This window comes from Lithobates pipiens, unplaced genomic scaffold (genome assembly GCF_037356315.1).
Source record: "Lithobates pipiens isolate NorthernLeopardFrog02 unplaced genomic scaffold, aLitPip1_a1.2 Scaffold_8, whole genome shotgun sequence".
In the NCBI taxonomy this organism is placed as follows: domain Eukaryota; kingdom Metazoa; phylum Chordata; class Amphibia; order Anura; family Ranidae; genus Lithobates; species Lithobates pipiens.
Window position 1 is genome coordinate 113,999,608 of NW_027507903.1, and position 13,763 is coordinate 114,013,370.

The following is a 13,763-nucleotide window of genomic DNA, read 5'->3' on the forward strand; positions in this document are numbered from 1 at the left end:
AGGCATTCTTCAGTACCTCGTACGTTGGAAAGGGTTGGGTCCTGAGGAGAGGTCTTGGATCACTGCATCTGAGGTCTTTGCTCCTCGTCTGTTGAGGAGGTTCCATCTGGATTTTCCCTTTAAGCCTAGACCCAGGCGGGGGAGGCCTCGTAAGAGGGAGGGTACTGTCATGGTTATGCAGTGATCTTCCTGTTTGCTTACCTCCCCTCGTGTTCAGACTAAGAGGCCAGCCACTTCCACCTAGTGGTTTTTATAACCTCTCCTCTAAGCATGGCTCGACCCCAGGCCCTATCAGGGAACCTTTATTAACCTGTGCACTGCAATCCAACAGTGCTGATCAACCATTGTGTATTCCTTTGTGTGTTCAGCTTCCAGTTTCCTGCCGTGTGCTCTTCTGTTGTTCCGTTACCGACTTTGGCGTGTCTTTGACTATCCCTGTTTGCCTGTGATCCTGACCTTTTGGCGTGTCCCTGTCTATTTCTGTCTGCTTGTGGCCCCGACCTTGGCTTTGTCCCTCACCATCCCTATCATCCTGTTGCCTACTGTGGGTGTGAGCTGGGGGACCCTGGGGGTCGCGACCTGGAGCCAGTTGCAGCCAAGTCCATCCTCACCACTCGAGGCTCTGGTGAACACCTGCTGGCTCTAAGGCCGCGTACACACGGGCGGACTGTCCGCCCAACTAGGTTCGTCAAACAGTTTGACAAACAGTCCGTTCAAAATTAGCATGAACGGACTTGACCACACACGACGAACGAACAGTCCGCTGAAAACTTGCGCGATGACGTGAACGGCACGTACGACGGGACGAGAAATTCGGCGTCCGATACACTGCAATGCAACCTTCGCCGTGTAAATTCTTTCTGAGCATGCGCGAGACTTAGTTTGCCGAACAAGCCTACACACGAGTGGACTGTCCGCTCAAACCAAGTTTCAGCGGACAGTCTTACGGAAATTCCGAAAAACTTTGTTCGTCAGACTGTCCGCTGAAACTGTCCGCTGAAGCCCACACACGAGCGGACTGTCCGCTGAAACACTGTTCAGCGGACAAAGTTGGACGAACAGTCCGCCCGTGTGTACGCGGCCTTAGACTCCGCGCCCCAGGGAATCTTACGCTCTAACCCCGGTGGGACCTGTCTCCCGTCCGTAGCAGTCAGCCGTAGGGTCCACAACCTTGCGGTGCACTCCTGATCCCTACGGTGTGTATCTGTCACCTCACCTCAAGGTGACCTGACAGCTTCTGCTTGATCCCAATCTGCCACCACTCGTTACTGACCTTTGGCTTGTTCCTTGACTTCTGCTTGATCCCTACCTGCTATACCTGTTACTGGACCCCAGCTTGCTCATCTCTTAATGGGGTGATCTATGGCAGTGATGGAGAACCTTGGCACCCCAGATGTTTTGGAACTACATTTCCCATGATGCTCACCTACACGTCAGAGTGCATGAGCATCATGGGAAATTTAGTTCCAAAACATCTGGGGTGCCAAGGTTTGCCATCACTGATCTATGGTAACCCGGTACTAACACACATCAAAAGCGGTGCAGTTTTGCTGAACATAGGTAGACTCCACAACTCAGATGAGCCCGTGTCACCTGCTAGGGTGACCTGCTTCTGTACTTATCCAAATGGTCATTGGGCGCCTCTCTACTGCTATAGCTACTGGCCTCTGAGCTGACTCCAGATTATGAAAGTCATGATTCTAGCATTTCTAGTTACCCTATGGATTACTACACCAATCTGCACTTAAATATCAGAAGTTGATGTTAACACACAAGAGCCTTGAAGTAGAATTCCATGTTTCATTTGACTTTTAAACAGTTGCTTTGGGCCAAGCTGGCCCAAACAAACTATTTTCAATGCATGTCTATGTGGCTGTTGTGCATTATATTTCATACTGTTGTAGAATAAGTTACATACAGTATGCAGCACTTTGTCCTGGCAGCAGTACAGGCAACTTCCCATCTGCTGCCAGAACAAAATCGAGTTGGTCTAAATGCTTCTTTGCCATTCAGAGGAAGCCTTATATTTGTATCAATACAAAGCTGCCTGTGATTGGCAAAGGTGGAGAGGCAGGCAAGTCTTCTCCTAAATGGAGGAGAAGCATTCACGCTGACTCTATTTTCTTTCGGCAGCAGATGAGAACTCATCTGTACTGCTGCTGGAACACAGAGTCACATACTGTATGTAGCTAATGCTACAATATGATACAGAGCACACAGCAGCTGTATAGTTTGTAATAAAAATAGTTTGTTTGGGTCAGCTTGGCCCAAACTAACTATTTGGGACTTGTTCACATGGGACTTATGGATCCATGCCCCTTGTCACAATGTTCCGCACATCTAAGTGCTGGCAGTCCCATAGGTGTCAATTGGGACACAGCAGCTGCTCCCAACATGCACCTGCACTTGCATGTTAGTCACATTACGAGCAGTGGCTCTGCATCAGAATTGACAGTTATGGGACTGCCTGCACAGGACACTTTTGCATCCCCATGTGGGTAAACATGGCCATCATAAGGGGCATGGATTCATACTGTCCATGTGAACCAGGCTTTAAAGTCAACTAAAAATGGAGTTCTACTTTAAAATATATTTAATACACACTATATTGTCAAAAGTATTTTACACGCACATAAAGTTTAATGGCATCCCAGTCTTACTCCATAGGGTTCAATATTGAGTTGGTTCACCCTTTGCAGCTATAACAGCGTCAACTCTTCTGGGTACACTGACCACAAGGTTTAGGAATGTGTCTATGGGAATGTTTAACCATTCTTCTAGAAGCACATTTGTGAGGTCAGGCACTGATGTTGAATGAGAAGACATGGCTCGCAGTTTCCACCCTAATTAATCCCAAAGGTGTTCTATTGGGTTCAGGTCAGGACTGTGTGCAGTCGAGTCTAGTTCCTCCACCCCAGGCTCACTCATCCATCTCTTTATGGATCTTGCTTTGTGCACTGGAGCCCAGTCATGTTGGAACAGGAAGGGGTCATCCCCAAACTGTTCCCACAAAGTTGGGAGCATGAAATTGTCCAAAATATGTTGGTATGCTGACGCCTTAAGAGTTCCCTTCACTGGAACTACGGGTGGCCTAACCTTTGGCAATATAGTGTGGGAAATTGTCAGCTGCACAGGGACTGCATCCCATTAGATACTATCAGAAAACAAAAATAATACTAGTGGTGTTTAGTATTTCTATTCTCTTTACAAACTCATATTTTTCTCAAATTTACTAAAAAACGTTTTTTAATACATCTTACGTTGCAGTGTTTAATAGTCTTTTTTTTTATTGTAATTTGTATTTATTAACCATCTCTGACATTTTCTTGGCACTTCCATGTTTTATGCCAACATACAAAATCTGAGCAATGCGCCATATACAAAAGAAAGCTGTTAACCCTTATTTTATGTATATTCAGTGGAGTCTCCCCATCCTCATGTATGCTCACTATATCACCATAAGCAATTCAGCAGCAGGAAAATCACATTTGTCTACATGACCTGCTTCTCATTTTGTATATTACATTATGGTGCAATTTGCATGTACAAAGCATTTCCTAGTTTCCTGATGCCCTTTGTCATCATCTTTTTACTCATTTCATGTTTTCTTTGCCCTTTTTTCTCCACCCTCCCCCACTTATGCTATTCAATTCTCTCCCTAGCACAGCGGTCGACTCTTAGGCCCGAAGCCTTAAAAACATTTCCTTCAACAGCAGCTAATCCACACAGAAAATTGTTTGTGTGGTGCTGCTAATGGGATATAGCTGCCCCTCCTTGTCTTCTCAAGGGGTTCAGTTGGCATTAATATTTCATCATGTTGGTCCACAGCATGCAGATCACATGGCACGGACCCCAATCCAATGCCTCCCCCACTCATTTGTCAGTCTCAACCTGATGATTGACAGCATGGACAGAAATAGCAGAAATGCATGATTTGCTGTTAAAGAAATGAATGCTTACGTACGATAAAAAATTAGAAAAGACCAGAGAGGAAAATACCACTTCATTGCATGCCTAGCCATAAATGTTTTAAAACTCGTACGGCCAATAATTATTTATTGCACTGTTTTTTTTTTTTTTTGCTGATCACTAAAGTATTAAACAATAACCAGTCATATCTTAAATTTTAAGCAAAACACTACATGAAATAACTTCTAAATGTGTGATTTACAGAATGAGCAGCATTGATGAGAAGACAGGAACTCCAGCAAAAAGTGTATCGCATGTTGCCCTCACTTCAACCAACAATCCTGTTTGGGGGGAGACCTTAACTATGACAGTAAAGGAGGAAGAGGCAGATCAAGAAGGTATCAATCTATGCTCCTTCCTGCCGTTGTTTATTTCAAAATCAATTTTTTTCAGAAATGTTATTAATTATAGTAACTTTAAAGGCAGTCCACCTGAAAGTGGTTTTTAGTTATTGGTGAATCTTGGTGGGTTCAACCCTTGGATTTTTGGATAGTCCAAAAGCAAGCTTGTAGAGAGGTGTTGGGCTGCAGTTTTTCCTCAAGCCTGAAGGTGGTGCTGTGTCACTTCGTCAGACTATCCGGAACTTGATTGGGGTCATGGGACCAAGGTATTCCTTATTATGGGCTCCAGGCAGGTTCATTTTGGGGAAACCGGTGTCTCCTACTGGATCCTAAAGTCCTATGAAATTTAGGTGGCCATCTCTGATACAGACGTGTTTAAATAGCTCTTCCTGCATCATTCTGGTGCACTCACTGTGTGTGAGTAGGTCAAGGACAGAGCCTGCTGGTTAGGGAGAGAGTATGAGCAGCATTAGAGAAAGGTACCTGACGAGGAGGGAAAGGGCAAGTTTCTCCTTACAGATCATCACTTCCATCAGCTTCTCGGAGCTGTCTACTACCATAGAGGGGCTGTACGGTGTAGTGAGGTGTATTTCCACTTTTGCAGCCAAATTGGGATAGCACCTGCCTCATATTTGCTACATTTCCACATTAACATAACTTTAAAAAAAAAACATTTAAAAATGTCAGCTTACCTTTTTTAGATTATTTTTTCTGAAACGTCCAGCAAGAAAAATCCTGCTTAGTTCTTGTTAAGAGGGGCCTGGGAAGCTGTGTTTGCCATAACTAATCCTGTCTGTACTGTGCAGACAAATTCTTTATTATCAATTGTAACTACATTTGAACACTCTGTTCTAACAAAGGGTTAAGGGTTTAGAGGCTGGGCTTTTTGCATTGTAGGTTAATGATGGACAGACTTAGGACAGACTCACTCTGACATTAAAAAATTCTTGTAATCAGCCATGACACCTTCTCCTGAGAAACATCTAAAAGGTAAGATTTATTTTTTTGTTCACATGCTGTTTGAATGGGAACACATAACAAACATATAGTGGCCTTTTCTCAAATTTGACTGCAGAAATGTAAATAGCAATAGACAGCAATAGACAACAATCTGGATAGTCATTTCAGTAAAACTGTATATACTTACAATTGTGTGTGTGTGTATATATAAGTTTATATATTAACTATATTATCAATCTGGTCTAAAATCTTGCTGTGTAATAAGGCCTATTGTTAGTATGTCCACCAGCATCATGTTTGTGACACAAGAAAGACAAAAACAAGCAAAAGACCCAACTATGCCTACTTCTACAACTCACAACGGCAGCTAAGCAAACGATAGGGAGAGCCTGGAAAACTCCAACTCTAAATATCGCTTATATGATATATAGCAAATACATGATACATAGCAAAATCAACGCCACTGTCCTGGACAAAATCCCCCAACATCTTAAAACCTGGGAGCCATGGATTACCCACTTTATGCCACCTGGATTTGACGAATGCCTTCTCGAACCCTGACCTCCCATGGGCCCCCTAATAAATGCTAATTGATCAAGAGCTCTTGCTACCCCATGAGGGCCATCCGGCCGGGAACACACCCCTCCCTTATTTCTATTCTCCCTGCTTTCTTACCAAAAGTAGCTCTTCTCTTCTATCTCTCTTTCTCAAACTCTCTCCTGCCCCCCCCCCCCCCCGCCAGCAGTTCCCCCCTAGAATTTTATACGCCCCGTTGGTAACGATGCTAGATGTCCCTGTGGCATATCTGTTGTCATGCATCTCTATCCACAGAGTACTGTCATGAAAGAACCTTCATGTAATGTTGGGCTTAGGCCCCCGACGACTATTAAGTTAGAGCTAAAATTTCGATTGTGAATAAGGCTTCTGTCAACCTTACCTGAGTGTTAAGTAGGACTTTAATCTGTAATCACCCTTTTTTTAACTGAATATACTCTGCTCAATGTAACAACCACAAGCAGAATTGTATGTGCCAGTACTTGTTACCTGTTTGATACCAATAAAATCTTTGAAAAGAAAACAAGCAAAAAAGCAGAGCCATTTTGGATAATGAGTTGCAGACTATACATTTAAGACAGGGATATCTAAAATATTGATTGAATGTAAACAAATAAAATGTTGTTTAAAGGAGAAGTAGGGCCAAAGCTCTTTTGGCCCTCCTTCTCCTGTGGGTCAAAGGAGTGCCTTTTTGTTCTGTGATTCACAGGAAAAGTAGGGCCTAAAGGTCTAAATCCTGCTGTCGGCTGAGATCACTCCGCTGGTCCAGGCTGTAGATCGAGCCCGACTTTAATGTACCACACCGCTGAGAGGCTGAGCCAGATGCTCCTGAGAGGCTGAGCAGAGAGCTGGTGTCTAGTCTGCTGGTTACCAGCTCTCTGCTCACTAAAGACTGAGCGCTAAACAATGGGCAGTCTTTGATTGTTTAGTTCTCAATGTAGAGGCGGCAGGACACAGATGCAGCATCAAACTGATGATGCATTCACCCAGGGAAGTATGTATATTCGTTTTTTTGAAAATATCACTCTTCTCTTTTAAATAGATTGTTCCTGTGATCACATACTGTAAATAAATATATGTCATATTTATCATTTTTATGTAGATCTTATCCTGACTGTGGCTGACAATCTTTCGCAGGAATTTCTCCTTGATTACCGACTGCCTATACATATGCTGCAACCTTTCCACCCATATCATCTATGTCTGGTGCAGGTACTACAAGAGTGTGAGATTAACTGCAGTTACATAATCAAGACTAGTCTAAAATCTCCAATTACACACACACAAAAAAAAAAAAGAACTGATCAAAAGGTTCCAAAATCAAAACACTTTCAAGAGTACCTGTTCAGTAAGAATTTATTTTACATGACAAAAAGTCAGTCAACATCTTTTGGGGGGGCTCCAAACTTTAGTTTCTTTGGGGCTGTAATACTGGTACTAGTAATGGATGCAAAGGTATACTAAAACTGGAGAGTGCAAAATCTGGTGTAGCTGTGCATAGAAACCAATCAGCTTCCATTTATTTTTTTTGGGTTAAAGCTTAATTGAACAAGTAGGAGTTAGAAGCTTATCGGCTACGATGAACAGCTGCACCAGATTTTGCACTCTCCAGTTTTAGTAAATCAACTCCACTTTAACGTGTTTCAGTCAATAGGGCTTAGTCATAGATCTCTACAACTAAGCCCTATTCCGTTAAACTCATTAGACTGTGCGTAGGGCAGCTTGTATTGCCCCAGCACCTGGTTTTTAGTGGCAGTGGAGAGCAGCAGCTTGAAGCGGGGAACATTTAAGGCTAAAGATACTGGACAACAGTTGAAAATCAAGTGGATAACGTGGTACTGTATTTGGGTACCAGTCTGACATGCCGACTGGACTCATTCAAGTTCTTGTGGCGCCCCCATCCTTTTGTACTTTTGACTACTCCAAGAACCCTCTGGCCTGGGACACCACAGTTGACAGAGCTGACTCTAAAAGTTGGACTCCGATTTTAAGATTTGATTACTTTCAGGTTTAATGCTCCATCAACACTTTCTATAGTTATTCATGCTCAGCAGAGATACAGGTTTATTGGTTAGCAACAATTCCAAAAGTATATTCTAGGTAGTGGTTCTGAACTTGATTACATAATGAGCCCACCTATGATATCAGATATTTTCAACGTACCCCTGGCATATGTCATTGTAATTCTCAAAGTCTGTACACTTTTCTGGAGGTCCTTTATAGAAGGCATAATAATGGTAAAAAAAATGTAAACACGTAGACGTGTACTCGCCGTTGAGAATACCTCTACGACCAGCTGAGAACTTATGCTGTAGAATAATTAAAATGTTCTCCCTTTCATGTGGCAAGATGAACTTTCTTTACATGCTCATAAGCAAAACATTATTAATTCCCTACTGATGAATAAATTATTCAAAATCTTGTGTGTGAATTCTGTGATCCTAATATGTTATATTCACTTCTCAGCCACATGATCAGGGTGCAGGTGAATGCCATCTTTATGTCAGCATTGAACGCAGAAGTAGCTCTATAGCTCAGCAGAGTGGGTTCACTTATAGTGCTTTACAGGTAAGTTTAACAGGTCAAAACCATTCCGTACATTATGGTTAAGTCTCTATACAAAATCTCCTTGGTTTCCCCACTAGGTTCTTCTTGTCGGGATAGAGTCTCCACTTCAGGGTTATTCTCATCCTCTTTTGGCAGTAGCACGAATTGTTCCCAACTACAAAGACTACAGGTATAAATATTGTACATGGTACATCACAGATACCAACATTCAACCTTTTTTTGTCTAGATCTGCCATACTTAACCAGGTTTCTGTGCCACTATTGGGTTCCTATAGATCCTCTATAGGATCATTATAGGGTTCCTAGAGAGGTTACTAGGAGTCCCTTGAGCTGTGGCTGAATGCCCTCAGAAAGAAGGTGCCTGAATGCCTCTGGATCCAAAATCAACATCATCAGAACACCACTTATCTTCTTAGCTGTTTTTAAGAGTGGCATTATGACCACCATTGTAAAGGGATATTCTTCTCACTGACTGCCAATGTAAAGGGCAAGCTTCCCACTGACCTTTGATACATTCATTTTAACAGGGGTTCCCCAAGACCTGGAAATTATTTCAAGGATTCCTTAGGGCCGGTTCACACTGCGGCAGTCTGACAAGTCGCCCCCGTTCTGTACAATGGAACCGTTCTGAGAGGAGCGACTCGAGTCGCTCCGACTCAGAAAAAAGGTTCCTGTACTACTTCTGGGCGACCTCGGGGCGACTTGCATTGACTTCTATACAGAAGTCATTTGCAAATCGCCACTGAGGTCGCGGCGAGGCAAGTCGGTGTCGCCTCGCATCGCCCGCAGTGTGAACCGGCCCTTAGGGGTTTAAGGGCCGGTTCACACAGCGAGGCGCGGCGAGGCGTCTCCGACTTACCTCGCCGCGACCTGCGGGGAGCTCAGCGGCGACTTGCAGAGGACTTCTGTATAGAAGTCAATGCAAGTCGCCCCCGAAGTCGCCCCGAAGTAGTACAGGAACCTTTTTTCTGAGTCGGAGCGACTCGAGTCGCTCCTCTCAGAACGGTTCCATTGTACAGAACGGGGGCGACTTGCGGGAGCGAGGCGAGGCGAGCCGTGTCGCCTCGCCTCGCCTCGCTGTGTGAACCGGCCCTAAGGCTGGTAGATAGATAAGGATAATAAAAACATCACAAAGGTAAAATGCGTTGCCCTGACTGAGCCAGGTATGGAAACATTTATATAATTCAGTCTCAAGTCTAAAAAGCTTAGTTATCCCATCAAATATATTGTATATATTCTACAAGTGAAATGTTTCATATAAGCTATTCGAGTATAGGATTTAGACCTGAGGCCTTTAAAAAGACCCTGTTAAAAAAATACAGGTAGGCACAGAAAAATCAAGTATTTAACATATTTTTTATTCACTTGCAAGTGCATGTGCTTTTGAACATGATAGAAAATTCGACTTAGTACAGCCCCCTCCCTACATGTACTTCCTAACCTTCTCCTCTTCTGATAGTGTCTAGTTATTGTTTGTGCTGGCCCAGCTCCTCTGCTCCCCTGCCCCTCCCCCCCTTCCTATATAACATTTTAAGCAGCTGTTAGGGGAGGGGATGGAGCATCGGGGAACACTATAAAGCAGGGATCCTCAAACTATGGCCCTCCAGCTGTTGCGGAACTACACATCCCATGAGGCATTGTAAAACTCTAACATTCACAGACATGACTAGGCATGATGGGAATTGTAGTTCCTGAACAACTGGAGGGCCATAGTTTGAAGACCCCTGCTATAAAGTGTCACTTGAGTCTGCTGGAGCTGCTGCCATTACATTCGATTACATTACATGCCATTACATTTGTGGACACCCAGCAGCGGTTTTAGGACTTTTGGATGTCTACGCAAGGGAGGCTTTTCCAGGTAAATAAATGCATTAAAAAATGTTAAATGCCATATAATCTTATGGGAAAATATTTACTGAAAAAAAATATCTGGCAACAGGGTCTCTTTAATTTGAAGGAGTCCTAAAATTCCTAAAAAAAGAGTCAAATAATTCTTTGATCTATTTTCTTTGCAATAGGAAGCTATCTAATTGGCATACCTGCATTCCCTTGCTTCGTACCCTTGTGCCTATGCCCATCCCACTCAATACCTCATGCAGACTGACAGCATGGCTTACACATACCAGAACACCAGTGGTTTGCAGGAGTGGAGGACTAGATCTGTATCTAGGTTCATGAGAAATACCATAGAATAGAAATAGTCACTTTTTCTTTATTTGTTGTCCTAACATGAAGACTCCTGTACATCTTTTACAAGACAGGTTGTAATTTATTTTTGAGCTTGTGGTCAATTTAAATATACAGTAAGAATTACTCAGCAGCAATCTATAGACATAATTGTTGTTTAAAATGAAGCTGTCATATAGGTATAAACTATAAATCACCTATACTTTGTATATAAACCGTTTTTGTATCAGAAAAGACCCGCCCAATTTTCTTGAGCTAATCCCCAAATCCCAATTTTTGGACACGAAATTTGGCAGCAATGGGTCCTGTATGGTTCATACAAATATAAGTAGATTTGCAGGGACTTTACAGAACTGGGACAGGGTTAAAATCTGAACACCAAGCAGAAAAAGAAAATGCAAATTCATGCGGTTATGTATTAATTTGCAAACATCGTTAATTGTAACTTTAAAACCCAACTTCAGGCAAAATGTTTTATTTGTATAGAGCTTTAAGGGGGGGACCACAGTAAGATTTAAATGCAGTCTGTGTCCCCAAAGAGAAGATTTCCCTTCATTTCCTGTTCTGTGTGATGCTTATCACCAGATGAAGATGTAAAGTGGAATTTTAACAATGGTAACACAGACAGCAATTATAACTATATAAGGCTTGCACAGTTTGTTCTCCCTGCTCTGGGTGGCCCTGCTCAGCTGGCTTCTCTACAGATGGAATGGGGATTGAGAGGAGCTTTGTTCCTCTGAAGCCTCCGTAGGCATCATCAGGGGAGTGGGTATCCCATTGGACTCATTTGCGACATGGCTAGTGTAGGGACAGGATCCCTGCTAGCTAGGGACAGTGCACTTAGCACTAGGGAGAGGTTCTGGTCGAGGAGCGATAGTGCAGGGATACCATGTCTAGCCTTGTAATCTGGGAACTCTAGAGAGCAGTGGCGGCTGGTGCTCAAACATTTGCTGGTGCTCAAACATGCAGCCACTGTGTCCATCAGTTGCAGCCACTGTGTCCATCAGTTGCAGCCACTGTGCCCCATCAAATGCAGCCACTGTGCCCGTCAATTGCAGTCACTGTGCCCCATCAAATTCATCACTGTGCCCCATCATATGCAGCCACTGTGCCCATCATATGCAGCCATTGTCCCCATCAAATGCAGCCTCAATGTGACACCCCCCCCCCCCACCTGCCTGCTCGTCCACTCGCTGTCTGACTGGCACTACACCCATCTTGGTGGCGGGTCAGGCAGCAAGGGGTGATGTCGGCCTCTGGCTCTAATCGGTGCTTCAAAAAATCACCCACCCCCGCATTGGAATCCATGCGCCTGCAATCCTGAAAGGGGCCGAACGCATGGATAAGGGGGTGGAGGGGATGCCTGTGCGCCCTTAATGGACAGGCCGCCCCTGATAGAACCTAATAAGACCCTGCTGCAGTGCACATATGCTGACAGTAAACATGCTTACAGGAGGGCAGAGTGAGCAGAGGGATAACCTCATCAGTCTCCTGCTGTTGCTATACTGTCAAGCTGGCAAGTGTTCTGGACTATCTTGCATTGTGCAGGGGTTCAGGCTAAGCATAGCACAGGATAAATAGCACTGTAGTGCAAAAATGTGTATTGCGCACATTGCTGCTTATTGGGGAAATGCACGTAACCACAATGCCATAGTGTGAATCTAGTCTTAAAGTAACAAATTATTATTATAATACAGGATTTATATAGCACCAACAGTTTGCGCAGCGCTTTACAGCAAGAGGGCAGACAGTACAGTTACAATACAAATCAATACAGGAGGGATCAGAGGGCCCTGCTCGTTAGAGCTTACAATCTGGAAGGGAGGGTCAAGTGGAAACAAAAGTTAATAACTGTGGCCTGTGGGGGGTGAGCTGATGGAGAAAATGAAAAAACAATTGTTAGGTGTGGGTAGGGTAGGCTTCCCTGAAGAGGAGGGTTTTCAGGGATCGTCTAAAAGCTAATAGAGTAGGAGATGAGCAGACAGATTGGGGTAAGGCATTGGGATTGGAGAGGCAAATGACAAGTTATAATATGATATATCTATATAATATATACTGTATATAATATAACATATTATAATAATATCTTTTAACCAACAGCCAGGCCCACAAGCCTCCTGGTATGAGTGGGGTACCTCATGTCACAGCTACGTTTCCAGATCCTTCTCCATCTTCATTCCTCGTGCCACAAAGAGCCACACAAGGACATCCACAGGTAATATTGATGTGCATAACATGTTACCTATATCATTAATATATCACCGTCTCTTCTGAGACCTGGTTATTATTGCTCATACCGGTACTTTGATTTTCTGTCACAGAACTCCGCTCCCTACATCTGGTGGCATAGAACACATAGTTACAGATTTCAGCACATCCCACACATCAAAGGAATTGTTTATATTGTAAAATATTAATGGAAACCTGTGCCTGTCCTTCAATCCATATTTGTAAGCAGCTACTCACCATCTGGGAGTCCTTACACGAGTAGATATTGTTTTTTGGGAACATACAATAAAATAGTTCTAAAGGCAGAATGTTTTTTTATCGTAAGGCATTCTTAAAAACCTTCTGTGTGTAGCAGTCCCCCTCAGCCCCTCTAAGCCCTTGTACACACGGTCGGAGAATCCGTCGGAATGTGTTCTATCGGACCGTGTTGTCGGATAATCCGACTGTGTGTGGTATGCATCGGACTGATTCCGTCTGAATATCCGTCAGACCCAATTTTCCAACTTGTTGGAAATATTTTGCCACCAACTGGTTCGATCGGACATACTCCGATCATGTGTAGACAATTTTGATCGGACCAAGTGCCACGCATGCTCAGATCAAATTCCTACATCAAAGCTATTGGCTACTAGCCTGAACGTAGTCCCATCGTAACGAAATTACGTCATCACGTTCTGATGACAACTTAGTCCGACCGTGTGTATGCAACAGTTTCGGACAAGATCCGACGGACAAAATCCGACGGACAAAATGCAACGGATTTGGTTGTCGAAATCTCCGACCGTGTGTACAGGGGCTATTACTTATCTGTCCCTCATCTCAATCCAGTGATTTTGCAGAAGTGCTTTGGCTGTCCGGGACTTGCCCTCCCGATTGCCTGAGACACAGCAGTGACCCCATTGACCCCCGCTGCTGTCAATCAAAGTCAGCTAGCCAATGAGGAGAGAGATGGGG

The 13,763-nt window shown here is 43.7% G+C and overlaps 1 protein-coding gene across 1 annotated transcript in view; it reads left to right on the forward strand.

Annotated features, from left to right (window-relative positions):
• Positions 1 to 13,763, forward strand: part of CCDC33 (coiled-coil domain containing 33) — a 214,027-nt gene that overhangs the window by 47,502 nt on the left and 152,762 nt on the right. The window contains exons 5-9 of the mRNA XM_077472696.1: positions 4,174 to 4,307; positions 6,928 to 7,037; positions 8,292 to 8,393; positions 8,471 to 8,562; positions 12,681 to 12,795. Of these exons, the coding sequence (XP_077328822.1) occupies positions 4,174 to 4,307; positions 6,928 to 7,037; positions 8,292 to 8,393; positions 8,471 to 8,562; positions 12,681 to 12,795 (553 nt within the window). The remainder of the gene's footprint in view (positions 1 to 4,173; positions 4,308 to 6,927; positions 7,038 to 8,291; positions 8,394 to 8,470; positions 8,563 to 12,680; positions 12,796 to 13,763) is intronic.